General features: G+C 39.4%; 1 protein-coding gene across 4 annotated transcripts in view; it reads right to left on the bottom strand.

Moving 5' to 3' along the window:
• KIZ (kizuna centrosomal protein) overlaps positions 1 to 12,493 on the bottom strand; it is a 174,980-nt gene extending 162,487 nt beyond the window's left edge. For all 4 annotated transcript variants that reach the window (XM_075564044.1, XM_075564047.1, XM_075564045.1 and 1 more), the window contains exons 1-3: positions 12,304 to 12,493; positions 9,816 to 9,878; positions 5,986 to 6,148 (exon numbers count right to left, since the gene is read on the bottom strand). In XM_075564044.1, coding sequence (XP_075420159.1) covers positions 5,986 to 6,148; positions 9,816 to 9,878; positions 12,304 to 12,392 — 315 coding nt within the window. In that variant the 5' untranslated portion in view covers positions 12,393 to 12,493. The remainder of the gene's footprint in view (positions 1 to 5,985; positions 6,149 to 9,815; positions 9,879 to 12,303) is intronic.
• Positions 12,494 to 18,856: the final 6,363 nt, after the last annotated feature.

The raw sequence follows: 18,856 nt of genomic DNA, 5'->3' as shown, positions 1-18,856 counted from the left end.
CGTTTTGTTAGGTGCCATCTGGTCAGCTCCAACCCACAGCAACCCCACACAACAAAACAAAACACTGCTCGGTACTGTGCCTTCCTCCTAACGGTCCCTATGCCTGCGCCGCTGTTACAGCCACCGTGTCAGTCCACCTCATTGTACGTCTTCTTTTTCTTTGCACTGCCCCTCTACTTTACTAAGTATGATGTCCTTTTCCAGGGACTGGTCTTTCTTGATGACATGTCCAAAGCTGGTGAGATGAGGCCTCTCCACCCTGGCTTCTAAGGAACATTTCAGCCCTACTTCTTCCCAGATTTGTTGGTTCTTTAAGCAATTCATAGCACTTTCAAATACATGGATTCTTCGGTCTTCCTTAATCAGTGTCCAATGTTTACATGCATCTGAGGCAACTGAAAATATCGTGGCTTAGTCAGGCACACCCAAGTCTTCTAAGTAACATTTTTGTTTCACAACAGGTTAAAGAAGTCTTATGAAGCAGAATTACCAAATGCAATCCATCATTTGATCTCTTCACTGTTGCTTCCATGAGTATTGATTGTGATCCAAACAATGCAAAATCCTTGATAATTTCAATCTTTTCTCCATTTCTCATGATGCTACCTATTGGTCCAGGTGTGAGGATTTTGGTTTTCTTTACACTGATTTGTAATCTATACTAAGGCGGCAATCCTTGTCTTCCTTGGCAAGTACTTCAAGCGCTCCTCACTCTCAGTAAGCAAGATGGTGTCATCTGCATATTGCAGGTTGTTAATGAACCTTCCTCCAATCTTGATGATGCATATTTATATAGTCCAGCTTCTCTATTTGCTCAGCATACAGACTGAATGAGTATAAGATAATACAACTCTGCTGTATACCGTCCTTGATCTTAAACCATGCAGTATTCGCTTGTTCTGTTTGCATAATTGCCTCTTGATCGGTGTACAGGTCCATATGAACAAAATAAAGTGTTCTAGAATTTCCATTCCTCTCAAGGAGACCTATAATCTGTTACGAGCTACACAGTCAAATTCCTTGGCATAGTCAATAAAACACAAGTAAACATCTTTCTGGTATTCTCTGTCTTCAGTCAGGATCTATCTGATATTACCAATAATATCCCTTGTTCCATGTCCTCTCCTGAATCTGAACAGAATCTTCGGCAACTCCCAGGCAATGGACTGCTGAAATCACTGTTGGATGATCTTCAGCAAGTTTTTACTTTTGCATGTGATATTAATGGTGATGTTCCATAATTTGCACATTATGTTGAGCCACCTTTCTTTGGAACGGGTACAAATATGAATCTCTTGCAGTCAGTTGGTGAGGTAGTTATCTTGCAAGCTTCTTGGCATAGATGAGTGTGTGCTTTCAGTGTTTTATCAGCTTGTTGAAACATTTCAATTAGTAATTCATCAATCTCTGGTGCCTTGTTTTTGGGTAATGCATTCAGGGCAACTTGAACTGCTTCCTTCACTACTTTGGCGCTCACTCATGCACTACCTCTTAAAATGACTGGATGGAGACCATTTATTTTTGGGACAGTGACTGTGTATTTTTTCTATCTTGTTTTGATGCATCCTGCATCATTCAATATTTTGCTCATAGTCTCTCAAATATTTCAACTCATGGCTTGAATGTTTTCTTTAGTTCTTTCAGCCTTATATATGCTGATCATGTTCTTTCTTTTTGGTTTTCTAACTCTAAGTCTTTGCATATTTCATTAAAATATTTTACTTTGTCTTCTGAAGCTGTGCTTTGAAATTTTAAATTCATCTGTTTGATTTCATTCCTTCCATTTGCCTCAGCTACCTCTACAATTAAGAGCAAGTTTCAGAGTCTCCTTCAACATCCACTTTGATCTTTTCTTTCTTTCCTGACTTTTTAATTATCTTTATGTATGCTGTTCTTGATATCATTCCAGAGTTTATCACATTTTTTCATCATTAATATTCAGTGAATAAAATCTGTTCTTGAGATGTTCTTGAAATGTTAGTAGGATATACTCACGGCCGTATTTTTGCTTGTGTATTTGCTTTAATTTTCTTCAGCTTCAACCTGAACTTGCACATGGGCAATTGATGGCCTTGTCCACAGTTGGCCCCTGACCTGGTTTCAGCTGTTGACATTGGGTTTCTCCAATGTCTCACCAAAAAAATAAACTCAGTTATTAATTCTGAATCGTAACGACCCTACAGGACAGGGTAGAATTGCACCTGTGGGTTTTTGAGAATGTAACTCTTTTTTTTTTTTTTGACCATTTCCATTGAATTTTTTAATCATATCCCATTAGTTTTGGGAGTTTTTTAAAAAATCATTTTATTGGGAGCTCATACAATGCTTATCACAATCCATACATCCATCCATTGTATCAAGCACATTTGTACATTTGTTGCCATCATCATTCTCAAAGCACTGAGACTCTAACTTTTGATGAGGATAGAAAACCTCCTCTCCCAAGGAGGGGCTGGTGGTTTCAAATTGCAGACCTTGTAATTAGCAGCACAACCACTATGCCACTAGGACTCCCTGTCTCCTCCCCCAAAGAGCCGGGCAAGAATGTGAGAAAACTGAAGTACTTTTGGCACTGTCAAGTAAGCATAGGACTGCTAACCACAAGGTTGGCAGTAAAAAACCTACCAGGCCACTCAAGGTGAGGCTATATGATTCCGTAAAGATTTAAACCCTTGCTATTAATTGGATTCAACTCAATGGCAGCCAAGTGGTGTGCTGGTGGACCCACTTCTGACAGGAGTGCAAAATGGTACAGTTGTCATGAAACACATCGTAGCGGTTCCTTAAAAATCTAACAAATAGAACTAGCAATTGTCTTTTTAGACACATGACCCAGCAATTCCACTCCTAGGTATACACCTCAAAGACTTGGAAGCAAAGACTCAGAGACTTGCATGCTACTGCTCATTATAGTACTATTCACAATAGCCAAAATGCAAAACATTCTAAATGCCTACCAGCAAATAAATACACAAAATGTGGTACATACATTCATATTATTACTCAGCCAGTAGGATACACGAAATCCGAACACATGCCACAAAATGAATAAAGCTGGATGACATTATGCTGAATTCATTCAATTACAAAAGGACAAGTATTATACAACTTCACTTATATGAAAAGAAAAGGCAAATATATAGAGAAGCAAGTGTATTCGGAATCGCCAGAGCCGAAGGGAGGGCTAATGGTGACAAGAATCTCATTGATTAAGGGTAGGGCTGCACATTTGATGGTTGCAATTGTTGCCACTAAGCTCTACACCTGTAAGAAGTTGAACTGGCAGAAGCTGCATGATAGATATATTTACAACAATAACAGTGAAACAGCAGTTGCTAAGGTTGATTGTGTACAATAAAAAATCTTATGGAATTTGGTTCCTTGGTTTGGAGGTTTAGGATCATGGGGCATCCTAGTTATTAGTTTAATTGCATGTTTAGTGCCTTTGATCTATCTCTTTGTTTGATGTACCTTAAAGCCTTGCAAGTGGCCATCCAAGATTGGTTTCTATACACCTAGAACAATGAAGGAAGTTAGGAAGAGGAGGGGGTTATAGAATGTGTGGATAATTGCCTTTAGGAGCAACTGCCTCCTTTGCTATGAGATCAAAAGAACTACATCAGTATTTCCCCAAATGGGTAATACTGCCCCCTGTGGCAGGGGAAGACCCTGAAATGATCAAAGAAAACTCCAAAAGCAGATACCTACACTTTATCATTGAGTATGGGATATAGTCCAAAAAGTTTTTAATGTGGAAATTGAGTGACTTTTTTTCTGAAAAGACCAAGTAACTTTGGGAACCTGTGAACTCTGTGGCATCTGGCTATCATTATTGAGCACTTTGATCAAAGATTCTATCAGGGCTTCAAACTGGTTTGAAATTACTTAGTCATGGCCCACAGAAAGAAAGGCAGTATATTCACTGAATAGCATTCAAATCCCTGGCTTATCAGATTTTGAGGAAGCAATAGTGCTGCCCTGCTCAATGATGGTGGCCAATGACACACAATGAAAACAGTTTGGTCAATTCCATCTTTGAGTGAGTCACTGCTGCCTGATTCCCATTTGGGTTAAATTTTGACATACTAGAGATTTGATTGCTACACAACTCACATGCTGCCCTTCTTTCTGTTAGCCATGACTGAACAGTTTCACATAATTTGAAGCTCCAGATTTTATAGAAGAATCCTGATCAAAAGAATGAAAATGAAAAAAGGAATTTCAAATGTTTTTATGTCGCTAAGTTGCTATTGCTCGAGCACATCCAAATTCCGGATCTTGGTTTTTAAATATCCCTCTCTTCACTAGAGGGAACCCCTGATTGATTGATGTTCAAGATAAACCCGGAACATCTTGTGTCCCAAAACAAAGAAGGCTACTAATTAATGGATTGATGTCCAAAGGACAAGAACTGACTTGAAAAGACTCTCACTGGCCTAATTTGGAACAGAAATAATAGTCATCACTATAATTTATAAAAAAAAAACAACATGATGATCAAATGGATTTCAAAGATTTCATGGAAAAATTCCATTATATTTTAATTCCATTTTTTCCACAAACTTTTGAAGCCCCCTTGTATAAGCCTCCTGATAGACTGTAGCAAGACATAGAGAATCTTACCTGTGACTATTTAAGTTCATTAAAATAACAAAATTAAAATGGTCCCAACCACCACAAACCACATTTTAAGTGCTTACTAGCCTAGTGGCGACTATAGTAAACAGTTAAAAAACCTCACTGCCATCGAGTGGCTCCCATAGGTACAGAATATTTCCATCATTGCTATATATTAAATGGTTTTATGGGATCATTATTAATTTTATTAACATGATATATGTAGAAATTATTTAATTGGTACATATTTTGCTGTGATAATTTTCAACAGGAATAACTAAATAAAATTATACATGAGTTTTTAATGTTTTAAAATATGCTAACAGTATTATGATTATTAAGATTTGTCCTTTTCTCAGGAGGCTGATCAAGTGTTTGTGACATACTTTCAATTAATCAGGAAAAATATTCAAATAAAGAATGAGAGGTAGCATATGTAAACGCAATATAGCAAAATACTAGAGCATAAGAGTATTTGTTAGAGTAATTCCTCCAATTTTTGTGTATTTAATTTTTTTTTACAATAAAAGCTGGGAAGAAATTCCTAGAGCTAAGAAAATGACAAATGTTAAAGCCAACTTCTTCTATAGCCAATATCCACTTAACTTAGTCAATAAGCCCGGACCAGGGTAAGTTGCAAGAGAAAGGTCTGCCTCCTGGCCCTCCTAACTTTGGCCAAGGAAAAAGGTGTGGGAATCACAAAGGCCATGAAGAGTAGTGGCTCCGGGTCACAACTCCCTGGGGCTACTTCTACCACTCAGCCTTTATGCAACTCCCTGCCTGATCAGCACAGAAGAATGCACCACATCAAAAGAACTCTTTAAAACAAGGAAGCGATCTCTGAAGAGACCCCTCTCAAAAACTCATTTCCATTGAGTCAGTTCCATATAATTTCATAAGGTTCCCAAGACTGTACATCTTCTCCTACAGAAAGGCTGGTGGGTTAAAACCACTAACCATGAGAGGAACGCCTAATTCACACCACAAGGGCACCTTGTGGAATGCCTAATTCACACCACAAGGGCACCTTAAAGAGAATCTGTGTGCCCTTCAAATTGAATCACCCTGCCAGCAATCCTGGAAGGGCCTGCCATGAGTTAGGTACTGTACTAGGTATTGACTAGGGACTGCCTGTTTCTATTAATAAATACACTACAAATAATACATATTTCATTAATTCTGTAGCCCAAGTAGGACATCTTCAAAAATATAATTTAAAGTTTTCTGATCAAAATTTGGCTATATGTTAATTCACAGAGAAAACTGATACTTAATCCTCTGTATGAACAAATAAACCTGCCGTGACCTGGAACTTCTAAGTTTATTAACATAAGATTTAAAAAGGCATAGTATAAAATAAGACATCACCTTCAGCTCTTGAAGCTTGTCTGTGTTTGTAGTGAAGTGTCCAACATGAGCTTGGAAGTGCTCACACCGTCTTAAATATTCCTGGTTTCGAATATGAGCCTTCTCTTCTGATTCACATATTTCCTTTAGGTATTTCTTTAATTTAATATACTTCAGCTTTAGTCTAAAAAAATAAAAACAGATTACTTGAAAAAGCTTAAGAGAATTTACCTTACTGTTAAATACTGAAACCCAAAGGATACATTATACATGTAATTTTTAGGGGGAGAAAATTAATGGAGTCTCATGGGATATCACATGGCTATATCTAATATAACTCTACTGAGAAATGTATGTAACATTCATTATAACATTCATAAAATAAACATTTATATAGATTTACTTCACAAAATTTAATGATTTCAAGAGCAGGGTCTAAACAACCATATTCTGATAAACACCGTATATACTTGGGTATAAGCCAACCCAAATATCAGCCGAGGCACCTAATTTTTTTTCCCTTACTTTTATTGGGGGCTCTTACATCTCTTATCACAATTCATTCATTCATCCAGTGTGTCAAGCATATTTGCACATATGCCGCCATCATCATTTTCAAAGCATTCTCTTCTCATTTGAGAATATCAGCTCCGTCCTGCCCTGATTTCTTCCCCTCTAGACCTCCCTCACGAACCCTTGATAAGTTATAGATTATTTTTTCCATATCTTCCATCATCCTTCATCGCCTCTCATCCACTTTTCCGTTGTTCATCCCCGAGAGGGGGTTATAGGTTGATCCTTGTGATCGGTTCTTCCTTTCTCCCCTCACCACCCCCTAATCCTCCTGGTAATTCTACTCTCATTGTTGGCCCTGAAGGGTTTATCTATCCTGAATTCCCTGTGTTGTAGGCTCTTATCTGTAGCAGTATGCATGTTCTGGTCTAAGCTAATTTATAAGGTAGAATTGAGGTCATGATAGTGGGGGATAGGAAGCACCAAAGAACTAGAGGAAAGTTGTGTGTTTTATTGGTGCTATACTGCATCCTAACTGGCTCATTTCTTCCCTGTGACCCCTCTGTAGTGGGATGTCCAATTGTCTATAGATGGGCACTGGGTCTCTACTCCATGTCTCACTCCCCATTCACATTGGGTATGACTTTGTTCTGGGTCTTAGATGCCTGGTACCTGATCCCTTCAACACCTCATAATCACACAGGCTGGTGTGTTTCTTCCATGTGGGCTTTGTTGCTTCTGAGCTAGATGGCTTCTTGTTTATCTTCAAGCCTTTAAGACCCCAGACACTGTATCTTTTGATAGCTGGGCACCATCAGCTTTCTTCACCACATTTGCTTATGCACCCATTTTGTCTTCAGCGATCATGTAGGAAAGATGAGCATCACAGAATGAGGCACCTAATTTTACCACAAAAACTGCATTAAAAATGTGCTGAAAAAAATCGGCTTATACATGAGTATATACGGTAGTCTATTAGCATTCATTTAAATGGCAAATTTCAAAACAAGCTGTTCACCTAAAAATACTTAAACTATTGTACTTACTCCATGTAGAACAACTTTACAAAGTGCCTGAGTGTGGAGACAGTGGAAGATTCTAAGTCCTTGATTGTCCCTCAAATAAAAGTTAGTATGATGGTGATGGTGATGGGTGAAAAAAAACAGGGAGCACACAATGGAGGCTTTGTTAACTACTTGTTATGCGTTCCTTATAATGTCCCACCTCCTTGTGGGGCCTGGTGGTGTAATAGGTGGGCAGCTAACTAAAAGGTCAGTTATTTGCTCAGCATATAAGACCACATAGTTTTATTAAAAGATGCAACCTCGATGACATCGAAAGATGTCACAGGGGTCATCTGACTCACAACAGTAGCACAATAATACTTATGAAGTAGCAACAAAAATAATTTTATGGTTTGGGGGGGTGGGGTTGTCACCAGAACGTGAGGAACTGTATTAAAGGGCCACAGTGTTAGGGAGGTTGAGAATCACTGATTTACATGAGGCTTTGTTCCTGTCCCCACAATAACCTTCAAAGCTGATCATATAAGTAAATCATATAGCCAATCATTCATATTGTAAGTGCAGGAACCAAGCAAGAGTCAACAGGAGACATGGTTACATCAGCACAATAAAGTAGGATTATGCTAGGAGAGAAACACAAGGGGCTCTTATGTACTGGACAACCTGACCTAACTGAGGGGTCAAAGAGATCTTCCTGTTGAGAAAAATTTCAACTGAGATCTGAGGTATGAATAAAAAGTTTAAAGAGTAAAACATTCCAAGTAGGGAAAACAGTAATGATTGAAATTCAGAGGTGATAAACAGTAACAACAATGACATTGAGAAAAATAGTAATAAACTGACTTTTACTTTGGTTCAGATATGTGCCCCTATTTTACAGATGCAGAACTGGAGGCACAGAGTGTTGAAGTAACTATCCCAGGACCGCAGACATTATGAGCTAGTGGGGCTCTCATAATTAGATTCCTAAGTTATAATCTGAGCAGCAGGACCATACAAAGACAACTGCATTAACAGGGGTGGAGGAAGGCTCATTAATACCTGCAATATGCAGATGACGCAACCTTGCTTGCTGAAAGTGAAGAGGGCTTGAAGCACTTACTGATAAAGACAAAAAACTAAAATTTCAGTATGGGTCACACCACAAAATAAAAAATACAAAATCTTCCCAACTGGACCAACAAGTAACCTCATGATAAACGAAGGAAAGATGGAGTTGCCAAGTATTCGTTTTACTTGGATCCACAAACAATGCAACAAACAACTTAGTACACTGGAATAATCTGCTGCAGAAGATCTCCTTTAGAAAGCACTGAACAGCAAAAATGCCACACGGCGCACACAGCTTATCTGTCCCCCGTCATGGCATTTTCAACCGCCTCATACGCAAGTGAAAACTGGACAATGAGGAAGGAAGACCAAAGAAGTTACTGCATTTGAATTATGTTGCTGAGGAAGAATATGACAGAAGAACAAACAAGTCCGTCTTGGAGGAAGTACAGCCAGACTACTACCAACAGCTCTGATCAGGATCACAATAAAAGCTTATAAACAGAGGAAAAATGGGGGTGAGGTGAGGGGAGGGAAGAGAAAGTAAAACAAAATTCAAAATCATAAAAAAGACCAGACTTAGTTGTCTGATATAGACCAGTACAGCGCAAGAAACCCTTCAAACCTGGAACTCAATCCATGACAGTAATTAATCTTAAAACGAACTCCTTAGTACAGTCAACTATATGAGACCAAAAACAAATCTCAGAAGGTAGGCAAGTGCAGGAAAGATGGATAAATGGAAACAAGGTGACCAGGGAGGAAGTAGGATGAGGGTTATTCTAATGAGGGGTCATAACCAATGTTATAATACAATATGTGTATAAATTGTTGAATGAAAAACTAATTTATTTCAAAAACTTACACGCAAACTACAATAAATGGTTAAAGAGTGAGAGAGAGAGAGAGAGAGAGACAGAGCGAGAGCTGACAGAGCCAGCTTAGAAACAAGAATGGTGAAACCGCATCTCACGTACTCAGGAGGGACCAGCTATTGGAGAAGGACTTCATATTCGTTAAAGCAGATGGACAGTGCAAAAGTAGAAGACCCTCAACAAAATGGATTGATGCAGTGGCTTTACTAATGAGGTCACACACAGTAATAATTGTGAGGATGGCAGAGGACCAGGACGTTGTTTCATTCTGTTGAATACATGGCCACTGTGAGTGGCAACCAACTTGTTCGGACAGTAACTAACAACAAATTTTATTGGTTAGCATATACAAATATGCTTGAAGACTATTACCACTGTCATTTCTTACCTGCAAGTATCAGACTGATTGTATTCATAAAGTTTCTTTTCTAGGTCCAATCTCTTCTTTTCACTAAATACAGAAAGAAAATGTTTACAAATTATATTCATAAGCTTTAGGTAGTCAAACTTAGAACATTATTTTCTTTCAAAATGCCTTTGTAACACTGTTTCTTCTGATCTCTCCCAGAAGCAAAAAATGCCAGCTGTGTTTGAACCTCTAGTCTAGATACAGAAATACCTCAGAGTCAAATCTACGAGGCAATAAAGACACTAATATAAAGGCAAAAAACTGACTCAAAGTTAATGGGGAGATAAAGTAGGAAAAGGATAGGAATTATGTTTACTTATTATGCAAATATTTTACCAAGTCTATGATGAGCTAGGCTTGGTTTAAAGCCTGAAGGTTACTGTGTCCCCTCCTGTTATATTGAGAATTCTGGCTATATTTCTGTCTCTTTTTTTTACTTTTTATTGCAGTTTGGATGAAAGTTTACAGAATAAATTTGCTTTCCATTCAACAAGTGATAAACATTTTGTTTCAAGCATTAGTTGCAATCTTCTCAACATAACAGCACTCAGAAGACACTGACTGGATAGAGGACAACATACAATAAACAAGTATACAATGTATAATTAAGTGTAAGACACAATATGGCCAGATTTTAAGACACAGTGATACTTTAGTGGTAAGAGCTCAACCATGTCTGAAAGCAATGCTCCCCTAAATCTACTCTGGGTTAAAGGTTGGTGGCTTTCTCTCCTCTGTTCCTAACCAGATAAGCCTAGAAAGAATCAGGTGGCTAAGTTAGGAAACTAGCTCTGAAATAAAGGCTTTGTCTCACATTTAATAAATACAAGGTCCCTATCACTAGTACTTTGAATTTGGGGAAACTTCATTGTATTATTCTTATTGTTGCCATTATTCGTCACTGACTGATGGCATAGTGGCCTGTCCACTGAGCTGCTAACCACAAGGTCAGGGGTTCAAATCCAACAGCCACTCTGCAAGAGAAAGATGAGGCTGTCTGTTCCCACAGATCTACTTCCAATTTAAATTTTTACCGGAGCCTAGAGCCTCACCTTTTCACAAGGTGAGGGTGGTGGGTTCAAAACACCACCTTGTGGTTCCAAGTCGAATGCTTACTTGACAATGCCATCAGGGCTCCACAGAACATTTGTAATTTCTACACCCTAGTTGGCTCAGAGATTTCAACTACCCATTCAACAAACCCTTAGCATGTAGCATCTTCCCTTCTTCCTTGGGTACTCCATTGTGCGCTAAAGATCGAGCCATCTATGGCTTCCACCCTCCTGGAATTCTCAATCCAAGTGGGGAGCAAGTTACTATAAATGGTCACTTAAGCTAGAGTGCTATCATAATACTGAGGTCACATCTTTTAGGGAATGGGAGTGATCAACCCAGGGCAGTAAAGGGTCTTAAGGAATAACGTTTCACAAGTTTGTGATGAAGAGGTCATGGGGAGGGCAAGAGGTGATGTGTTAGAGAAAATAGCATGTCAAAAAGGATTAAGGGGTACAACATGGTGGTGTCAATTGAAGAGGCCCATTGTAAATGCTCTATAAATATTTGGCAAAAAGAAATCTAAAAAAAGATGAACATAATTCCTTTTCCGAACCACTTATTTCCACCATTACCTTACATGTAATTATCAGCACTTTAGAAATGTCACACATACCTGTCTGTCCACTAAAATTGCTATTCTTAACACTTATAAAGTGTTTTTGCTTACAAAAACAAAAAAATTCAATTTCCTTCCTTGCCAACTATTGAGATTTTTAACTCCAGTTACATTTGCAACTAAATAAGAGTCTCAACAACTTTATGTTTTAAGCAGTTGGAATAAATTAGTTTTTAAATTTTCTTCCGTTACGTTTTCTTAAGTATGACCGTTTTCAGTGATCCCTTTCTTCCATGTCCCAAAGGTATCATGTATCTTCTGGAAGCTGGGCTTTTCCCACAGGAAATTTCATAACTTCTCGGGAAACCTGGTCATCCTTCCGGGGAAGGCCAGAAATACCTTCTGCATGTCAATAGGGCCTATGTTTTGTGCAAACACACGCACACTCTTTCTCACCGTCTGCATTCCTGAACCTGTCATCATTGATGCAGTGCAGCTGTCAGGTGGGATGACAATTTGAAGAGACTGGGAGGGGGCCTGGCAGAGGAGGAGTAGAGAAATTCACCAGGTTTGATTAAGAGTGACAGGCAGGAGAACTCCGGGCCTCCCAGGAAGAGAGCCTTCGTGGTGGCGGCTGGCGATCGGGGTGGGAACGCGGAGTGTCTCATCTCTGCACACACACACACACACACACACACACAAACACACACACACCCTTCCGATGCTGGAGGCGTCTCTGGCGGACTCAATCACAGGGCCACCCAGGGTGAAGAAGGATGGGGCAAGGCACCCACAACACCCTCCGTGCCAGCCGAGTACCGCCTTCGCCTCCGCCTCCGTCCCGGTTTGCTGTACCTGTCCCTCAGCCCGTGCTGGAGGCGGCATATTTTCTCGTAGTAGTCGGGGCTCCCCAGGGGCGCGGATGGCGCGGAGGTCCGGCCCATGTCGTGGCCGTGGCTGCCGTGCTCCCGGCGCGCGGCCTACGGGCAGACCCGGGTTGTCCCGGGCGACCGCCCCACCATGCACCGCGGGTAAACAAGGTACCGCGCCGCGGCGCAGGGGGTGGGACCGAGGCCACGGAGGGGCGGGGCGCCGCGGAGGAACGGGGTGGGCGGGGCGTTGAGGCTGGAGGGGGCGGGCCGCGGAGGAGGGGGCGGGCCGAGGCGCTGTGATGGGCGGGGCCGGCAGCTGTGCAGGGCTGTGAACCGCCAGTTCCGGGTGGGAGCCCGGCTCCTCCTCCGCCTCCTCCGCCTCTTCCGCACGCTTCACAATTCGCCCTGAAGTGGCGCCTCTGAGGATAGACCTGTCTTGAGGAACTTCAACTCTAAACCGGTTCCTGATCCCCTCTGGGTAGAGAACGGGGATGACCAAAAAACAAATGCACTGCTGCCCCTGTGCGTTTTTTCCCCAAAGCTAAGGAAGTAGAGAGCTGTTGGTTTCAAAGTGCTGACCTTGCAGTTAGCAGCCCAATGCATAACCATTAGGCACCAAAATCTCAGGTGACAACGGGAATTAGGCAGGAACAATCCACTTCATTTTTATCTTTAGTATTCAACTCAGTGATGGTATTCAGCCGGTTTGCACTGGTTGGGCAGAACCATAACTAATTTTTTGTGTAGTTCCGAACCTGTTTTTAAAACGTCACCGGTAATCAAGGTTCTCGGTTGGCTGGGTAGCTGCCCAGTATGGAAATCACAGGTTTACATTCCTCAGTCTCTTAATATTCATCTGCACAACAACGTATTCTATGTGCCGGTAGTAAGGTTCATTCCATCCTTCTGTTTAAAAAAATTAATGTGTGTAATATTTATTCACTTCATAAAACTCAATACTTTTGATGAAATTCTATATTTTTATTCCCTTGTATTTGTTACTTCAGTAAAAAACAACATACAACGTAAGGAGCTGGTTAGTATTGCAGATAGCTTCATAAATGATGGCCAGTGAAAAGTTGCAAACAACTTGTTCCTGAAGCAGGCATGTTCCTGTACAGTCATAGTTCAAATGGACAACTCCATTGATGGAGAAAGATGGGAAAAGCTGCTTCTGCAAGATGTACAATCATGGAAGGCCTAAATGGGGTCAAAATATTTACTTTCTACTTGAGCCCTTGATATCAGCTCCTCATTTTTCCATCTCCCTCCCCACTCTCCCTCCCTGTTAACCCATTAATAATTTATAAATTATTATTGTTTTATCGTGTCCTACACTGTCCAACGTCTCCCTTTAACCACTTTTCTGTTTTCTGTTCCCCCCCCCCCGGGGGGGAGGTTATATGTAGATCCTTGTGATTGGTTCCCCTTCCTATCCCACTTGCCCTCCACCCTCCTTGTATCGCCAATATCAGCACTGGTCCTGAAGGGATCATCTGTCCTGGATTCCCTGTGTTTCCAGTTCCTATCTGTACCAGTGTACATCCTCTGGTCTAGCCTCATTTCTAAGGTAAAATTGGGATCATGATAGTGGGGTGGGGAAAGAGGAAGCATTTCAGAACAAGAGGAAAGTTATATGCCTCATCGTTGCTACCCTGCACCCTGACTGGCTTATATCCTGCCCACAACCCTTCAGTAAGGGGTGTCCAGTTGCCTACAGATGGGCTTTGAGTCTCCACTCTGCACTCACCCTCATTTACAATTATATGATTTTTTGTTCTTTGATGCCTGATACCTGATCCCTTCGACGCCTCGTGATCACACAGGCCGGTGTGCTTCTTCCATGTGGGCTTTGTTGCTTCTGAGATAGATGGCCTTCAAACCTTTAAGATCCCAGAAGCCATATCTTTTGATAGCCGGACATCCTCAGCTTTCTTCACCACATTTGCTATGTACCCGTTTTGTCTTCAGTGATTCTGTCAGGAAGGTGAGCATCATGGAATGCCAGGTTAATAGAACAAAGTGTTCTTGTTTCAAGGGAGCATAGTTTCAACTTTTATCATCAATACTTTAGGAAAACAGCTTCCTTAAGAAAGCTAAGCATTAGACGTTGGAAAGTGTAAGATATGACAAAATCATAATTTATAAATTATCAAGGGTTCATGAAGGAGAGGGTAGTTGGGAGGGAGGGGGAAAATGAGAAGTTGATGCCAGGGGCTTACGTGGAAAGCAAATGTTTTGAGAATGATGAGGGTAACGAATGTACAAATGTGCTTTATATAATTGATGTATGTATGGATTGTGATAGGAGTTGTATGACCCCCAATAAAATGAATTTTAAAAAATGAAAGACAACCGTTATGCACAGAATTTCTTTAGTCACTTATGGTTTATTTCTTTTGATTTATTTTCATAGTCATTAATTTCACATTTACTTAATAAAAAGAAAAAAACGTACTGCCATCGAATCAATTCGGACTCATAGCAACCTAATAGGCTCATTTTCTTCAGAGGAGCGGCTGGTGGGCTTGAACCTATAACCTTGAGGTTAGCAATCCAACAGTTAATAGTGCCCCTGGGACTTCTTGTTTGCATGGTTCTCACTCTCACTGCCATCAAGTTGATCACAGCTCATAGTGACTCAGTGGGATAGGGTAGAGTTGCCCCTGTGGGTTTCCACAACTGCGTCTCTTAATGGGAGTAGAAAGCCATCTCTTTATCCCAGCTTAGATGATAGGTATGACAAATTTAGTAAATTGATCAGGAGTAAGAAATATGAAACTCTCAAAAGGCAGTGATGTAAAATTATAAAAATTTCTTAACTTTCCCTCATATTTTTCAAGTCCAAGGCAAAAGTATAGTGGAGGGTCTAGTATCATCCACATACATATTAAAAGTTATAAACAAAGACAGCAAAATGCAAATGAACTACGTTCTCTCTGTTACTTTGACCAATATATTTCATAACAACTTGGCAAACCCAGCTGGAATTTTATTCTCTGACTCCTCCCCAACACATTGCTTCCCCAGTCCCTCAAGGCTCAGCCCTTCTCTGTTAGTAACTTCCCTCCCTCCCAGCCACAAGTCAAAGCTTGGTCCATGGTCCCAGCTCAGTATCTTCTTGGTCACTCCTTAGGCCTACAGCAAAGATCATGTTGGGAGGGAAAGAGAAAACATTCATTACCATTGAGTCAATTCTTACATGTAGTGGCTCTCTAAGACAGACTAGAACTGCCCCTGTATGACTCTCAGACTGTAACTCTTTACAGGAATAGAAAGCCTTGTCTTTCGCCCAAGGACTTGCTGGTGGTTTCAAACTCATGTTAGCAGCCCAACACATAGCCACAACTTTGCTGGGCAGCCCCAAGAAAGAGGTCTTTGATGGCTTCCGAAAAGTTGGACCCATTTGAGAGGAGAATATCAGAGTGCTATCTAGGTAACTGGGCCTCCTGCGAACGCATGCTCATCAACCCAACTCACCGAACGCTGATTAATCCATTCCGCTACTGTATACTCTTTCATATCGCTATACCAAATGAATTTGAAGTTAGTGTAAAAGGGTTAATTTTATTGATTTTAGCTACATCAATATTTTACCCCTATAACGCCGAGCGCGACGTTTTCGTAACATTTAATTAAAACGTATCTGGTACCGAAATTGTGAAGCTTTTGGAGCCGACGACGATGGCGAGAAATCGTCGCACTTTCCTAGTACAAATGCACGCCGCCAGTCACGCATTTTAGCGGCAAATGCTAGAATGGTGGCACATGTTTTGACTGACTGTGCATTTGAGGTTAAGTGCGTGTTGGCGTTCAGTGCATTTTACGATAATTTTCATTCTAGGGAAGTTTTAGTGTTGATATTTTGTATATGTTCATAAAACTGTAGTTTTATGTCAAAGGTGTAATACTAATACAAAATATTATATTTGTTATATATTTCCGCTTTTTCAAAACGTAACGACTTCGTTATATTCGTCTTTTGAATCGACGGTGACAAAAATTACCACAGCATGGCTTGTGATTTGTTTTATGGAAAATAGCAAATTTATGACCTAAATGGAAGCGGTACAGACTCAGAGAAGGAACAAGATGCTAATATGGATGAAACTGGTAAATAAAATGTGTATTATATTTAAATTTTTTGATTTTACAATATAAAATTTTAATTATATTGCTATTCAAACTATTTTGATAACAATATTTACTTTTTCCCATGATAGGAAGTGAATATATGCCCAATTATTCTGATTTGGATGAATTAGAAGACCTCGTAGTTAGTAATGAGAATACTAGTGAAGATGAGTTAGAAACTTCAGTTGTTGAAGAATAAATTCCAATAACTACAAGTTCAAAGCCAGCTACATCAAGAAATCCTCTTTGGCAGCACATTTCTGGAGATGGTACAACTAGACCTAGGCCTGAATGGTTAGGACAAATAGATTCTTCTGGAGTAGTAAAACGTCCTGTTGAATATTTTAGAAATTTTATTCTCGAAGGATATCATTACTCATATTGTCGACCAATCAAATCTTTATGCAATCCAGCAAAATCCCAATAAACCTCTTGCACTGAGTAGCCAGGAACTTGAGCAATTTTGGGGTACACTGCTTGCTATGTCGATGGTGAAGCTCTCAAATTCACGTTTATATTGGAAGAGCAAACGAAACTGTTCTATTGTATCGGAAGTGATAAGTAGAGATAGATGGGAAGATATAAAGTCCAAGATTCACTTCAATGATAATTCAAAAATTCCCTTACTGAATGAGAAAACAGATAACTTATTCAAGATCCCACCTTTGATAGACCATTTACAAAAAAAGTTTCGGGAAATGCCAATGCCCAAATGCTATGCATGGATGAACAGACAGTTGCATGCAAAGGTAGATCAAGCATAAAACAATATATACCCAGAAAACTACACAAGTGGGAATACGAATTGTTTGTTCTTTGAGATGACAAAGGCATCATGTATGATTTTTTTTCATATATTCAGAGAAAATTGGACCGGTATAAGGAGAACCTGACTTGGGAGCTAGTTCAAATGTAGTGCTGAAATTGGCCTAATCAATTCCTGTTGGACTGAACCATTTATTATATTTTGATAACTGGTTTACATGACTTCCTTTGATGACAACTTTAGCAAAGAAAAAAATATTTAGCTTGGGAACTGTTAGAATCAATCATTTGCCTGCATCCCACTAATCAGGGACAGAGCTTTGATGAAAAGAGGCAAAGGGTCCCATCAAGAAGTGACTGCTCTAGTTGAGGATACTGAAATGCGTGTAGTGAAATGGGCAGATAACAGAGTTGTAAACCGTTTGTCAACTTTTGCCTTGGCAGACCAAAGGCCAACTGTAAGCAATATGACAAAAAGACAAAACAAGCCATCACAATCGATTGCCCCCCTATTGTGAAAACCTACAATCCGTTTATGGGAGGTGTTGATTTGATAGACTTGCTAATTGCACTGTACAGCATTCACATCAGATTGAAAAAATATTATCACAAATTATTTTTTCATTTTATAAAAGTGACTGTTGTGAACTCTTGGCTACTTTATTGTAGAGACTGTGAGAGCCTTCAGTTACAAAAAAAAACAAAGTCTGCAAGAGTTCAAAATGAGCATCGCCGAAGCTCTTCTTCTTGAAGGAAAAAGTAGTAGACCAACAAAAAGAGCCACACCTTCTACTAGCTTTACTGATGCTGAGTTGGCAAACAAAAAGAAAAGAGGTTCTGCCACCAAAAGTATCCCTGGAAGAGATACCTGTTTGGATGGTCTTCACCATTACCCTGAGGTCACAAACAGAGGAAGATGCAAAAAATGTAAATTGCAAGGGTTCACCAAATGCAAAGTTCATCTTTGTATCACAAAAGAAAAAATTGTTTTGTTCAATTTTGTTCACACTAAAATTATAAAAAAATAAATTTTGTATTGTTTCTATAAATAAAATAAGCTTACAGTTTGTTTTTTAATTTAATAATAAAATAAGATGAAAAATAATATATAAATGAAGGTGCATTTTTTATTCTTGTATTATAAACCCATAGATGAATGTGACAATTTGGTTACATTTAAAAAACATTGCGGTCCCTAATAAAATGTAAAAAAAGAAAAGAGGAGAAAAAAATGATTAGGGCAAAGACTGTACAGATGTGCTTTATACAATTGATGTATGTATATATATGAACTGTGATAAGAATTGTATGAGCCCCTAATAAATTGTTAAAATTAAAAAAAACATTGCAAATTATATATATTTAATATATTTTGGTTGTTATATATATTGATAACTATGAAAGTAAAGAATAAAAACAAAAATTTTTCCTAAAATTAAATTTCAGGCATTATAAGGTTACTACAACCCAACAATGCATTATATTTTTAGGATTTTTTTATTTAGGTTTACCCCATCCACATTAGTTTTTTTGTTTGTTTGTTTGTTTGTTTTGGTTTTTTTTTCACATTAGTTTTTTTAAGGGAAAATAAAATCCCACAATTAATGTAACAAGTAATTTTCAGCAAATAATATATA

Source organism: Tenrec ecaudatus, chromosome 12, assembly GCF_050624435.1.
Source record: "Tenrec ecaudatus isolate mTenEca1 chromosome 12, mTenEca1.hap1, whole genome shotgun sequence".
In the NCBI taxonomy this organism is placed as follows: Eukaryota; Metazoa; Chordata; class Mammalia; order Afrosoricida; family Tenrecidae; genus Tenrec; species Tenrec ecaudatus.
The sequence above is the reverse complement of the archived record's forward strand: the minus strand, read 5'-3'. Positions and strand labels throughout refer to the sequence as shown.